At 35.4% G+C, this 14,748-nt stretch overlaps 1 protein-coding gene across 2 annotated transcripts; it reads right to left on the bottom strand.

Moving 5' to 3' along the window:
• Positions 1-204: 204 nt before the first annotated feature.
• LOC112165260 (DNA polymerase eta) lies at positions 205-6,442 on the bottom strand. Of its 2 annotated transcripts, XM_024301728.2 has the most exons (16): positions 6,298-6,442; positions 5,591-5,711; positions 5,391-5,502; positions 5,124-5,294; positions 4,319-4,483; positions 4,078-4,181; positions 3,840-3,959; positions 3,446-3,569; positions 3,196-3,309; positions 2,857-3,072; positions 2,389-2,494; positions 2,175-2,305; positions 1,530-1,602; positions 1,319-1,449; positions 809-917; positions 205-740 (listed from the first exon to the last, which is right to left on the bottom strand). In XM_024301728.2, exons 1-16 carry the CDS (start codon positions 6,371-6,373, stop codon positions 454-456), a joined length of 2,160 nt encoding a protein of 719 aa, XP_024157496.1. In that variant the 5' UTR covers positions 6,374-6,442; the 3' UTR covers positions 205-453. The 2 variants fall into 2 exon arrangements, with proteins under 2 accessions (XP_024157496.1, XP_024157498.1); XM_024301730.2 differs by lacking the exon at positions 6,298-6,442 and having other exon boundaries at positions 5,432-5,502; positions 5,591-5,639.
• Positions 6,443-14,748: the final 8,306 nt, after the last annotated feature.

Raw genomic sequence — 14,748 nt, 5'->3', positions numbered from 1 at the left:
ACCGACCCGTTTTTAATTTGGTCCGCCATTCGGACCGGTTTGAATGGGCAATCGGGTTTAGTTTTCGGTCTGGAAACCAATTTGGTAAAGATCTCAAGTTCGAAACTCACCTCCTCTTTTTAAATAAGGAATAAACATAATAAAAAGGATCATCATGTCTAAACAATTTGAGTATGACAACATCGTTTAATAAACAGATGCACAAAGTTCAAGTTCAAGATTTATATAGGGTTCAATAATTAGCATACAACTGCAGGAATCACTGACATAGTGCAACATCCTTATCTTTAATGACAAATATAATTTATGATTCATCTCACTTTCTGCTCTACAGCGTAAACCTCATTATCTATGCTGCCATGAGAAAGCTCTTGCATAACAAAGCTCCAACGTTCTTGGATTCTGTACAAATTACTTGGATTTACATATATAACGCCTATTTACATAAGAATATCATAGACTTGTGGGTAAGAAATAATCGGCAATACTAGAACCCCGTTTCGCTACATTTTGCCGCTTGTGAGGCCTGAGCCAGGCACGAACTTCTTGTTGAATTTCTGGTGGTAACTCATCAATGACAGAGGGGTCAATCTCGTCAGTATTGAAACTCCATACTCCCCTTCTTTGTTCATATTGAGATGAACTAGGTGCACTAGAAGTCCCAGGTTCTTCGAAAGGCCCTGCTTTTGGCAACTCTGATTGATTATGATCCAAAGAACTATCACTTCTAGACTGAGGGCCTGCACAATAACTCAACATTAAAAACAGAAAGAGAGAAGGAGAAGGGGAGATGGGACACTGAACTTACCAACAGATAGCAGCGTTTTAGCATCTTCAGTATTTTCTACATGTTCTAGCTTTTTTGGAGCAGAAGATGGATCTTGGTTCTTAAAAAATCTCAATATTGAAGAGGTTCCCTGCACAAAGTATCAACCAAAAGTCAACAAAAGTATTATGCACGCTATTATGAAGCATGAAGAGAACTGCTATTGTTGCATAGTACTTTTGCTCATCAATTTCCCCGTTACTACTCGACCCTCAAGTAATTGCTTGATACGTGCTCTTTGGCCTAATACCAATGTTACTTGATCTTAAAGTTCTAAACATTTTCCCTTGCTTTTTGCTGTTCTAATATTGCCCGATACACACTACATGAATGATGTCAATTCAAATTCAGATACGTTATCTTGGTGTACAAAGAATCCAAATATCCAGTATTTCCTAATAGATTAAGTTCAGGTTGCATTTTCATGACAGCATTGCAATATGATACAAAAACTAAGGCCATTAAATATATGATCAAAAGGCATATGTGTACCTTGTTTTTCACTGTTTTCCTTTTCTGCTCCAATCTTCTGAAACCAGGCATGGCCAATTTAACAGAAGGGTCTTCACCACAAGAATTTTTCATTAGCTGACTTTCATTCACTCCTGAGAAGTGTTCACTCCCTACGTAGGTACCATTTGTTATAGGGTGGAAGGGAAAATATGTGGGATAACCAAGAGTGATATTCAGTGCAGGATAATACCTGAGGTTGGCAAGGGTAAACTTTCTCGCATGAATTCATCTTGTGCTTGATTTTTTAAAGAAGAACACGGATTCTGCACATGAAAGAGTATCACATTATTAGCATATTCCCCAGCAGAAAAATTTATGTATGAATCATGAGATCATGCAATCAAATGAATGCAGTCAGCATCACATAGCATATCCATCATATCTTACAGAAGAGTCAACATACCAATAGGGCTTATTATGTGCCGGTGAAGCAATTTGATGGAAAAGTAACTAAATTTATTACTGAGACGATTGGCAAAAACAAAGTACTGGAGAATGGGAGCTAAGATCTGGGAGAAAAATCACAAGGGAGGAGCTTCCTTTTTCTCCACAAGGAAAAGTGCCAGACCTTGGATTTCTTATACCCTTACTAGGAAGCAAATTCATATGAAATATGAATCTCGTAAATCCATAACAATGATAACATACAGATATACATATTTGAATACTACCCCAGTATAGTAATTAAAACACAAATTGCATCTAAGAAAATTCTATCCTATAGTATATATTTGATACATTATGGTTGCTTAATATTCATCATATAAAATTTCCACGAGTTGAGTTGCAGCTGATCAAAATGATGACTCAAAAAAGAAAAAAATAACAAAAATACCTGGTCATTCAACAAATTGTTTTTGTCTTCCAGTTGATGCAAACTAGGCACAGCATACTTGATCGTAGTTTCTTCACAAGGTAACTCAATCTGTGGCTTATCTACATTCAGCTCCAAGTAGTTCTCATTACCTGTATGCACAAGTCATTGTTCAGAGTGAAAGAACAAGCAACAGTAGGATAAAATACAAAAGCAACTGGGAGATTAGAAACACCTGAAGGTGGTGGAGGCGCAGATTCTTCAATGAAATTATCCTGTGATTGCTTTGTCGAAGAGGATGGCTGATGACCATGAAAGTATTTCATAATTGAAGCTGTTCCCTGACAGATTACATATTTGTAACATATTAACTAAAATTCATGATTTAGATTATTAATTAGATAAGCAATTTATTTTCAGCAGCAGCAGCACCAACCAGCAGATGATGATCATAAGATTTATTGAGTATTTTAAGGGGTAAGAAAAAGTGACCAAGTATCAAAATCTGGCATATCATATTAAGGGTTCTGCAAGTACAAACTGCAAATTTCCTGTTCTAGTGTTTTAAATCATTCTACACTTCTGTGTATATTTAGGAGACCAAAACTAGAGAGAAATCTAGAAATCTATGTGGATTGTGGAATTGATAAAAAGAATGGCTGGACCAACCACAACACACTAAGAACCAAGTTTGTGTACTTACCGATGGTATAGGAACAATTTTACTTGCTGAAACAGAGAGGGATGTTATTCCCCATTGGTTATTTTGACTTCCTTGGATTTTGGCTGTGAATAAACCCAAGTATTCACGTAATGCAGCTTGAAAGAGATTAAGAGCATCTTCTTGTATCTTGGCAGCCCCATACCTAAGGGGACAAGATTTAGAAGGGAACTTCTTCTGTGAATCTGAATCACTGGCCTGATGGATAACTCATGATTAGAACAAAACAAAACAAAAAGTGAAAAACATATACTAAAATCTAAATTCATGAGAACAAAATGACAGGATAAAAGAGGTTCAAATTAGAAAATAGATAGGTACCTTGTATGCGTTGGCATGCAGAACTAGTGTATGAGCGATACGTTTGTTTTCATCCAAGTCCAACTGAAGACGTTCACTCAAATCTTCACAAAGTTCATTAAGCCAGTGTTGAACCTGCAAAACGAGACAGAAACCAGGTAGGAGGATATCTTCAAGAATTAACATATGTTCCTTACACCGCCACAAGAGATGGCAAGATCGTACACCAACAACTGCAAACAGTACTAATCTATTGAGGAGAATCACTTACAGAAGAAATCGTCTTCAAAGCCTGAGGTCCTGGAAATGTCTTCCCAGAACCATGGCTCTTCGGAAGAAGGCGCCCCTCAACTTCTTCCCCACTTATCCCCCTTGCAATATTCCATAACCAGGTACTGCACCATGAATAATGATCGGAAATGACACCATGAATAATGATCAGAAATGAGATCCTAACAAGCTATTGAACAAGTTACCCCAACGAGCTATAAAATATAATAGTAATTATGAACGTTTGAGGTGCTTTTTCAGATCATATTTAGCCTTGAGAACAAGAATTTTCAAATGTACAATAAATGTGGTCAAATGAAGAAAATTACAGGTAAAAAAAAAAAATTTCAAATAATACCACAGAAGAAATTACAAACTCAATGATAGGTAATTACCCAGTATTGATTCCGTAGCGTTGCTGTAGCTTTTCCTCTGAAAACTGCAATAAATCTCCGACAGTGTTAACACCTAGGTCAGTTTGTAAGGAACTCCCCAGCTTTCCTCCAAGCTGTTTCCTGAACGTAAAGATTGCTACTTAACTATGCATTCTTCTTTTGCAAATTGTAGTGACTTTATGGCATATCAATTTGACACAAGGGTTTTATATTCTGGATCAAACATAAAAAAACTCACATTTTCTTAATTGGCAAGGACTCTAGCAATCCTTTCACAGATGATAATGGCACAACAGTCTGTTGTGCAGGTTTATTCATACCACTTGCAAGTTTAGCCAGCATCTGATAACAAAAGTACACATGAGCTGAGTCCAAAAACAACCAAATTCTTGATAAAGGTAGGTGTCTTTCACACAAGATAGTCAGTATAAGCAAAAGAAAAAGAATAATTTGAACCATAGGACAATTTGAATTTCTACCTTATTATGAGCAATGCCAGCTGAACAAGTAAATTCTGTCTCCTTCAACACTAGCAACCTAAGTTCTGCAACAATGAGAGCCCCACAAGCTAATAGCTTATCACGACGATCAGCATTGGTTTTGCAAAGCCATTTCCTCACATTTTCTTTGGCTTCACTGCCTTCCTGAGTCAAAACCAATTTCAGTGTAACAATTATTACTCATGCAAAATGAACAAGCTTAAAAGTAGTGGAACCAAAGTTGCCATTGCTAGATGCTTATTTGCATATAAAATGGATAGTGATGTAATGAATATTGAACTTCAGTTAAATGATTACAACAAAAATAAAATTGCAATTTCTCTCTATCGTGAAGGCCTACTGGAAACCATTCCTAAATATCTCTTTTCTTGCAGCGCTCAGTTAATAGTTCTACCTCCAATAAGATTTCAAAAATTGAAAATTATAAACACACACCCCACCCAAAGGAATTATCTATGGTATCTAGGCTAACTATTATGTTGTTGTGTTCTGCAAACTGATGGATCTTTAAAACAACAGGAAAATGAAAGAAACAGGATCATTGTGTGAACTTTTGATAGATTATGCTTCTCCATTCCATATATGCACACAATTAAAGAAATCAACTAAACCACCGATATATCACATTATGTTATAAAGGACCCCATGACAAATTTTTGTATAATTAAAGAATATATCTCTCAACCCTTCAGATATTGGAGTTCAAATTGATAATGCAAATGTAGGGTTGCATTAAAATACATAAAGAAAACGTATTGACATGTCCAAAGGCATTGTACCAAACCTCATTATCGAGTCCCAAAACATGTGACTTGAGAGCTTCCTCCTCAATTGCTTCCAAGATTTCTGGAGGAGCTTCAGCTAACATGGTTTCTGCTGCATCAGTAAGGTCAAGATACACTTCGTCAATTGAAGCCCTCTCACATCGACCCTTCCCTGATAAAATGGAAACCACCTACAAATAGGGAAGTTCACCATTAGTTCAATTCTCTATGAGGATTACTGATGCTAAGAAACTTCAAAACATTGATGTCTCTCGAACAATAGAGACCTCTGAACCAGCATTCCGGTATGAGTTCAGGTCAGCTTTACCACGTGCTACTGGGACTTGGACCAGCTGAATTTGTGGGCAGACTTGCTTTGACTCAGCACCTCGCATTGAACTGCAAAACATGCCATCATTGTTGTCTCAGACAAAACCAAAACACGGTTGTCTACAAATAAAAAAAAAGGACTAGTGCATATACGTACCGCTTCACACCATATTTCCGGGCCTCATAGCTGACAGCAATCAAGCCCCCACCTTGCCATGAGTTATACTGTACCACAGCCGTAGGTAAGCCCCTTAACTCCGGATTTTTCCTTTGTTCCACTGTAAAGTAAAGCACAGTTTTAGTTTGCATAATACATTTTTGATATCACCAACATGGGGCAATCAGAGAAGAAAACTTCTACCACTAGGAGTATCCAACATTGTCAGTCATTACCCATGAACCGTCTACCAACATTAGCCGATAAAAGTAAAAATTATCCAGGCATTCTCCCAATGCAATCAGTGTCGAGAATGAAATTAGTGTGTCAAAAAATTCAACATTTAGAATTTTGTTTGCTTAGATTAGTTGTCATCTCTTGGATTTCCATCCTCCAGTCAAATCAAGAATGTAAATTTCCTTACTAAAAGAAGAAACAATGATGAATTACAAGAATCCATAGCAACCTACAATCACAGATTAAGAGTATAATGAACACAACTCCAAAAACACTAAAAAATCCCATGGTTTTCAATCTTCTGAAGCAAAAGCTACAAAATTTATAAATGGGCACCACAAAGATATATGCTTCAACCAGAAAATTGATATGGGTCTCTCTTAAATCGGAATTTCATCCCTGCCATTTTACGCAATTGTAAACCCTAATAGGGAGAAAAGAGAGAAATTGAGGGAGGAGAATTAAGGAACCTTGAACGTAGAAGCAGTCCATGTCTACATGAGCAATGACTCTCGAATCCGACGTTTCAGGTCTTGCCACTGGCATTTCTTCTTCTTCTTCTTCTTTCTTTTCCCTCCAAATCAATTTTTTTTTTTTTTTTAAGAAAGAAAAACCAACTTTATATCCCTGCGGCGGCGTAAATTAGTAGAGACATACAGGGTTTTGCTAACATACACGCTGGTTCCATGTTTGCCCAAGTGCTCATAAAAAAGCGCGCTAACTAAGGTTTAAGTTTTGAGCCAAAACCTTTACCAGATGGATTAGCATTTAACATTTTTCTTTTATGATAATGTGATCTTATTCAACAAGAGAACTGGGTTTTAAAACTGATCGATCTGACTTTAACGTAGGATGTTCACATACAAGATAGGTCGATCTAGCTCAATCGGTCATATTTTGTAATTGGTAAAAGAATTAGAAGGGTGTTCCAAGTGTCTCATCCACCAAGTTGCTATAGTGTTACAGACTTACAGGTACATTTTATTTCAGTTTATATCTAATGCATTTCCCTCTCTATCTCTACTCTCTCGACACAAATGGTTGGGTGTAAGTGTGTGACTAGATGTTGTAATTACAAGTAGATGAGAACTTTTGCGGGACCTTTTTCAAGTAATAGATGAGAGATTTTGCATCCATATTTTCTTGTCACTTGTGTTAAACGATGAAGTTCCAATACAAGGGCATCTCAAGCGGAGGTGAGACAACGTACTGAAACTTTACAGATTTTCGCCATTGCTTACTTCGTATTCTCTTGTAAGAGATGGTAAGAAGGGTGCCCACAGCGATAGACCACACCCTGCAAAGAAGGGAAAGAAACCTGCTACTGATAAATAAAAGGCAACGACTCCAAAGTATGCTGGCGGTAATTTCTTCTCAGTGTCGTGCAACAAGTAATTGGTTCTGATGGTGGTCTTCAGTCTCACAGAGGACAATGATAGTGCTAAAATGTAGAATGGAGATGTTGCTAAAGCACGGACTTGTTTTTCATATATAACGTACGTACATTATTGGTATGGAGAGTAGTACAGGGAAGATTATGTTAAAAGGGTTTTGACATTAGCGGATTCTCCTTGACAGTAGGTATTACTGGATGGTTTTTATATATAAATGATTTTCAAGTAGGCGTTATGTTTAATAAAATCCCTATTTCTTTCTGTCTACTTCCAATTGGTATCTTGAAATCCTTCCTACTCTTGGTCTCCATATATATTTACTTGCTCCTTGCCCTTGTATTTAGCTTTCAAGTTTAGTGATCAATCGATTTTGGAAGTGGGTAAAAGTTGTCATTGCTTAGGTCTCTATTATGACAAAGTTATGGATTACAAAGCTCTGGAGTACGTGTTTTTTTGGCTAATGTTATCTGAGTGGCTCGTGTTTCTTCAGTACAGGACAAATAATTTCTAATTCTGATGCATTGATCTGGTTTGCCGTTTGAGACTTTGAAATCTCTGAAAAGGTGACTGCTGTATTTATCATCGATCGGCCAATTTCAAGATTGCTGTTGTGGTTTCTATTCTTGATCCTTCACTTGTTTATTCTTAATTTCTTCTTAGAAAAAGAATATCATTCAGTTTTTAACTCTCTGGTTGAAATGATATGATGATCTTTGCAGAGCAAACACAAAGCTAATAAGAGATACTGCAGAAAGAAGAGAAGAAAATGTTAAGTTTCCATTTTTATGCATACTGAAAAGTAGGTTCAAGGTGATAGAACTAGTCACCATGGAAGAGAGAGAAACTGTTCGTTACCTTGAAACCATAGTCACCTCGGTTTAAGCATTGTTGATAAAAATTAACACCTTCACCAATCACCATGATTAATCAAATCACATATATATTAAGTACTAGTGCGGCTTGAGCAAACTTTTAGTTGGAAAACTTTAGTGGGGCATAATCTCAAATAAGGGAGTAGTATCAAAGAATAGTATCAATATATATCATGTATATATAATTTGTTTCTATAGGCATACTTTTTTTGTGTTTGGGTAAGATACATATAGTCTATTATATTGAATTTTGCGATTTTGTCCAATTCATGTCTATCATGTTAATGTTTGCGATATTGATAGGAGCATTTTAATGCGACGTTTTAACTGTTATTTCCCTATATTTTCTGCGTTATTTCCTTAATAAAACTCTGTTTAGGGAAGTTTCCATTCTTTGATTGGAAAAGTTCCTAATTGTAGAAAGTTTCCGTTTTATAGTTTCTATTTTCCATTTTTAGAAAGTTTCCATTTTAGTTTAGGAAAGTTTCCATTTCTTATTTTAGAAAGCTTCTATTTTCAGGTCTTTGGAATAAATAAGCTGAATTGAGTTCATAAATGGAAAGAGAAGCTTCATGAAGATGACATGGCAAGGAGGTGACGCAAGAAGCCCAAGAAATATCAAGAGACTTGGATTTTCGGCAAAAATGGAGGAAGGCCTATGTGATCTAGGTTTTTTGTGACGTCAAGAGAAAAATGTGGAGACTTAAGAGCTTTGCCGTCCAAAGCAAGAGGAAATCAAGGAAGAGTTTTTAAAAAGGAAAATATATTTTCCTTGGAGATTAAATTTGCCGTGTAATACCTAAGGAAAACAAGGTGACAACGTGGGAATTAAAGATGATTGATTGAGGATTTCAAGGGGAGATTTTCTTGGGAGATTTTTATGGAAAGAAATATTGTTGGAGGAGTAAATTGGTGTGATTGCCAACGTAAAAATCAGAAATAATCAAGGAGATGACGCAAAGAGAGATTCAAGGGAGATATTTATGGAAGGAAAATATGTGTGCACCAAGGAAAAGCTCAAAAGGCGTCTAGATTCATCCCTAAATTCCCTAAAGGAATGTTGGCCGAAATTCATGAAGAAAATCAGAATAATTTCAAGGAAATTCGGCAATTAAATATTAGGGAGGTATTTTAGAGAATTATGATTGGTTGGAACACATCACAAGGCTTACTTGGCATTCTATGATTGGTTGGACCACATCACAAGCTTACTTGGCGAATTATCATTGGTTGAAGCTATGTGGAAAATTCTGATTGCTTTGTGAACCCTAGCCGTGCTCCTATATATACCCACCTCTTTGACGTTGAGAAGGGTTCCACACACCTTAGAAAAAATCAGAAAATACATATTGTTGCCGTGAGCCTCTATCATCTTCTCTCCATCCTCTAAAGCAAGCCACGGAGTTCAAGCAAGGCCGAAGTGAGAAGAAGGAGCCGTGACATATTCCTCCACCATCCACCATTGAAGACTTGCTTTCAAGCTTCAAGGATTCCAACGAAAATCATCCATTCTCATCTTCCATCCACGGTGTAATTCGACCTCTACTTTGTAACCTTTGTTTGAATTTCGTTGGTTTTGTTTTAGTTGACATTCATGATTGAACAAAATTTTCAATTCTGAAATTTTATATGATTGAATGAAATTTTCAGATTCTATTATTGTAATTCGAGAGTTGCTTATGTGAGTTTGTTTAATTAAATTTGCTTTATAGATATCTTTTGTATTTTAATCTTATGTGGTTCGAAACACTTAGGGTTTTGATATGAATGGTGCTAGATTTAAGAACATGAAATCAACTTTTTGTTTTGTGTAACTTGAATCGAAGTTGTAAAGGTTTTGGACAAAAACCGAATTTAATTAAAGAGGATTGCAATTAGGTGGACTTTTTCATACTAAGTTGCACACTTGAGTTGATAGCCTTTCTATGTGTTTCATGCGTTAAACATGTCATGATTGACTAGCTTTCTAGGGCTTGATTACATGTTTGATAGGATTAATCTTTGTGCTTTCACTTAGGTTAATTAGCATTGAAAAGTAAAAAATGGGAAATTATTTGCTTTTGAATATTTCACATGATCAACTCCTTTCTCATGACTTAGATGAACAATATTAGGGTTTAATCGAATTTGATCATAGTTTCAGTTTTGATCTTTGTTCTCTCATTCCATTCGTGTAATTATGTTTTTAGTTTTCTTTGTTTTCTTTACTTAGTTTATTTTTCGAAAACCAAAACCTTAAAACCCCCTTAATTTCGTACATGATGTATATATGTGTAAATATTATACTTTGTTTTATTTTAATTGTTTAAATTGTCTTACATTGACAGGTGTACCCTCAATCCCCGGAATAGAACGATCCCTACTTGCTTATACTACTAATGACATTTTCAGGGTTAAATTATACGCTTGCTTTGAGCGTATCAGATATATATGTTTATTTTTAACGTTAAACAATGGACAGACTTGTTATATACAATTTAAGTTTATTTTTCGGTATGGCAAAATTATGATAATTTCTAACATCAAATCTATTGCGTCCGATTGATGTATATATGCAAGGGTCCAAAAAGGATGGAATCATGCTTCCTTTTATTTTTTAAACTTACCTCTATATGTAACGTAGTCTTTATGATCTATGCATATTTTGATAATTATAACTAGAATGATAAACCTAGCTAGGTTATGTGAAATCTTTTTACCCATGCCATAGAAACTTTTACTAGCTCATTACGCACACCTCCAACAGCCCACACATCAACTTAACTTGAACAAAAATGGTTTAACGAATTAATGAATCGGACTTTGAAATGCATCCGAAAGAAACAAGCAACTTCACTGTACAATGCATTTCTTAATAACAAAATGAACTTTATTTAGTTTGCTTCTACAACCCAGGTATCAAATAGAGATGGAAAAACAATGGTGGAGGGTCGGTCTAAAATTGGACATATGATTTACTCAACAATAAATACTAAACCCTAACAAAACCCACAGAAATCGAGAGATTCCAACCCTTTTCATTGGACATGATTTACTCAATATTATAAAAACCCTTTTTCACAGTAGAATATTATGAACTTTAGCTTACCCCATCTTGGATATAACAAAGGAAGATCGATATGCATAATAACAGGGCAACGAGAGAAGAGAATCAAGGGATAGAAGAGACACAAGGATCGATCTTCCGTATATAGAAGGCAAGTTTTATTCCCACTCCCCGAATTACTTGTTGCACTCTTGCGAAGGAGTTCAAGCTATTAGCATTAATTAGACAAAGTTACTCATCCTCCTTTGATAGTAAACAATTTGAAACTACAAAAAGAAAGAAGTAAAATGATCGATTTAAGGCCGATGAAAGTTAACACAAAAATAAATACATTATTAGGGCAAGGCGTAATCATATACATATACATACAAAACGTTGCTACACTAACAACTTCGAGTAAAGATGGTTGTATTTCCCATCGAAAATGAGTCACACAGCTACTATTCTAAGGATTATTCATCGTCGTTAACGGGACCCATCATTAATAGTACCTAAGGTACCTCCGTGACTATAATTTTTGGATTGATTTCATAATTTTTTTTAAATTTTAACTTTTTCTTCATGAATAATAATAAGATTCTCTCAACTATCATTTTTGTTGTCATTAAAATGGGTTGTTTAGGGCCGTGACATAATCTCACCCATGGTGGTGGTATGAATAAGGGGTGACCAATCTAAGGTGGCTTATTTCATTTTATTTATATTTCGAAATTATCCCTGCTTTATTAAAATGAAATGCCTAATCAAAATACATAAAATTTTATTTGCATTTCAATAATTTGGTTTTTCTACCGCTTGTTTCTATTTTGTACGGGAGAGTTTGGTTTTTCTACCGCTTGTTTTTCTTTCTTCTTCAATAAAATTATAGAGCTCATTCAAAAATATATATATATATATATATATAGATTAAGCTGTCTTTTGTTGCCTCTCTTAACCTTTGACTTCAGAAAAAAAGAGAGGAGGAAATAAGGCTTTTGAATTTTATTTAATTTTTTAAGTGAAAAAAAAATCAGTAAATGAACGTACATATCCCAACAGAAGGAGAAAAAGCAAATGGGAAGTTGGGTACAGTATCAGCAGGGCTAGAAACTAGGGCTCATTATCGTCTAGAATAAAAACAAAAACAAACTCATCTACTATCTTTGTCAGAACTTAGAAGGAAATAGACAAGGGGAGGGAGGGATCAAATGTGGGGACAGAATCCCTTCAATTTGGTCACATATTAGTAGTCACGAAAGCCCTGCTTCTTCTCCTAGGCTCCTAGCAATTAATTTACATCTAGAGATTGCACATAAGATGAACTGTTTTTACTGTAAATGATACATGAACTGCAGTGTATGAGAAAACTAATGCCTAATTTTATCATCTATGAGAATATTTGAATTCTTAATTACAATAATACGCACCAATGTTAGTTTAATTTTTTCGTAGGTTAGTCAAGCTAATCCGTTATTATTCCCAACACCATGCACGACAAGTTTGGAACATCGTTTGTTGACATCCTTGCAGGCACTTTTACCCTCGTTGGTCCCTTATCCCTCTGCAAGAGAGTCACCTTGGTGCGTATTCTAAGAATTACCCCTCGAAGATGAGTCACAGAAGCTACTACTCTAAGGATTATCCATCGTCGTTAATAGTACCTAAGCTACCTCTGTGACTATAATTTTTGAATTGATTTCGTAATTTCTTTATTCTCAACTTTTTTCCTCATGAAGTCAGTTTTGTCAACTATCATTTTTTTGTCATTGGAATGAGTGGTTTAGGGCCGTGAAATTACTTGGCGGTGGTAGGAATAAGGTGTGACCAATTTAATTAAGGTGATCAATATATCTCACCAACACCCTCGATGTTGACTCTAGATGCGATGAACAAAGCAAAATCGCAAAATCACTAAGATGGACAAATCTTCGAGTCCATACATAGGAACAATGGCGAACAAATTGAACTAAATTGTGTGCCAAGAAACCCAAACCGGAATCACAAGAAATATCCGACTCAATTATGGCTCTACAGCTCGATTTTTGTTATAATCATTCTTTTATTTGATGGTCTTGGTCGTAGCACATACTAAATTTGTTCATGTTGTATATGCTTTTTTGCAAAGGCATTTTTTACAATTAATAAGGACCCTAGCAATGAATTTATTCTTTACATGCATTTGGTGTTTTGCAAGAAATTTTCAATATTTTGCCCGGAGAAAATTCCTTACAAAATGCTATTTTTCTTGTAGTGCTAGTAATGTAATGCTAATATGCTATGTGAAGCATGGCTTTTCCCAATTGTTCTAATTTGGATGGTATGAGCAGGACGTTACACATCCTCCAATGGCAAACCCTTTTTTTTACAATTTACTGCAGACAAGGACTGGATCTTACCGGAAAAAGGAAAACACTCCGTCCTACAGTGTTTTACAGACTAGTTACATTTCCAGTAAAACTACAGCTAAACGTAAACCACATAACTTCTCGAGGAAGCCACCTCCTATTAAGGCCGAAAGGTACAGACGTCAATGCCTGAAAGTTTTCCATTTTTGGTTAACAAAATTTAATTCCAGCAAACTGCGAGCAATGCAAAGAAAACAAAAGAGACTCTGCAACTCGATCTTGCCGGAATAGTGAAAGAGAATCTCTACTTTTTTGACGAAAATCGCAGGCCACAACTAAGCAATTGTGACTGGAAACCATTACTGAGGAAGCAGTAATATTAATTAATATAACGAGCCAATTAAACCAAGCGCGCAAAAACAACAACAACCTTGAAATTAATTCCAACTAATTGTAAACCTAATCAGCTAGTTCATCTTGATCAAGAGATTTAACGAGGGAATTAAGCTAAAGCAAAATGCAGGTTTTCCACTGATTTTCAATATTTTGCAAAATTTACCATCGGCCAATTTCAAGATTGCTGTTTGGTTTCTATTATTGATCCTTCATTTGTTTATTCTTTCTTCTTAGAAAAAGAGTATCATTCAGTTTTTAACTATGTGGTACGGTTGAAATGATATGATGATCCCTTGCAGAGCAAACACAGGGCTAATTAATAAGAGATACTGCAAAATGGAGAGAAGAAAAAAATGTTCAAGTTTCCATTTTTATGCAAACTGAAAAGTATGTTCCAGGTAATAAGACTAATCACCACGGAAGGGAGAGAAACTGATATTACCTAGCTTCAACCCAAGTCACCTAGGTGTAAGCACTGTCGATAAAAATTAACACCGGTTTCCACCATGATTAGTCAAATCACATATACATTACTAGTACGGCTTAAGCAAACTTTTAGTTGGAAATATTTAGTATCAAAGAATATCGATCATCAATATATATCATGTATAATTTATTTCTATAGGCATATACTTTTCTTGCATGTGTTTGGGTACGTAGGATACATATAGTCTATTATTTTCTTGTGTTTGGGTAGGATACATATAGTCTATTATTTTGAATTTTGCGATTTTATTCGATCCATGTCTAACATGATATTGTTTGCAATATATATGTTATTTTTAACGTTAAACAATGGAGATACAATTTAAGTTTATTTTCTAGCATGGCAAAATTATGATCATTTCTACATCAAATCAATTGCGTCCTATTGATGGCATATATACAA

The sequence above is a fragment of the Rosa chinensis genome, chromosome 5, assembly GCF_002994745.2.
Source record: "Rosa chinensis cultivar Old Blush chromosome 5, RchiOBHm-V2, whole genome shotgun sequence".
In the NCBI taxonomy this organism is placed as follows: Eukaryota; Viridiplantae; Streptophyta; class Magnoliopsida; order Rosales; family Rosaceae; genus Rosa; species Rosa chinensis.
The sequence above is the reverse complement of the archived record's forward strand: the minus strand, read 5'-3'. Positions and strand labels throughout refer to the sequence as shown.

Excerpts from the sequence above, each read along its gene's own strand:
- LOC112165260 (XM_024301728.2), bottom strand. The coding sequence starts at position 6,373 with ATGCCAGTGGCAAGACCTGAAACGTCGGATTCGAGAGTCATTGCTCAT. Across the intron at positions 1,450-1,529 it reads TTTACCCTTGCCAACCTCAG|GGAGTGAACACTTCTCAGGA; the intron begins GTATTATCCTGC and ends GTACCTACGTAG. Across the intron at positions 741-808 it reads TAAAACGCTGCTATCTGTTG|GCCCTCAGTCTAGAAGTGAT; the intron begins GTAAGTTCAGTG and ends GTTATTGTGCAG.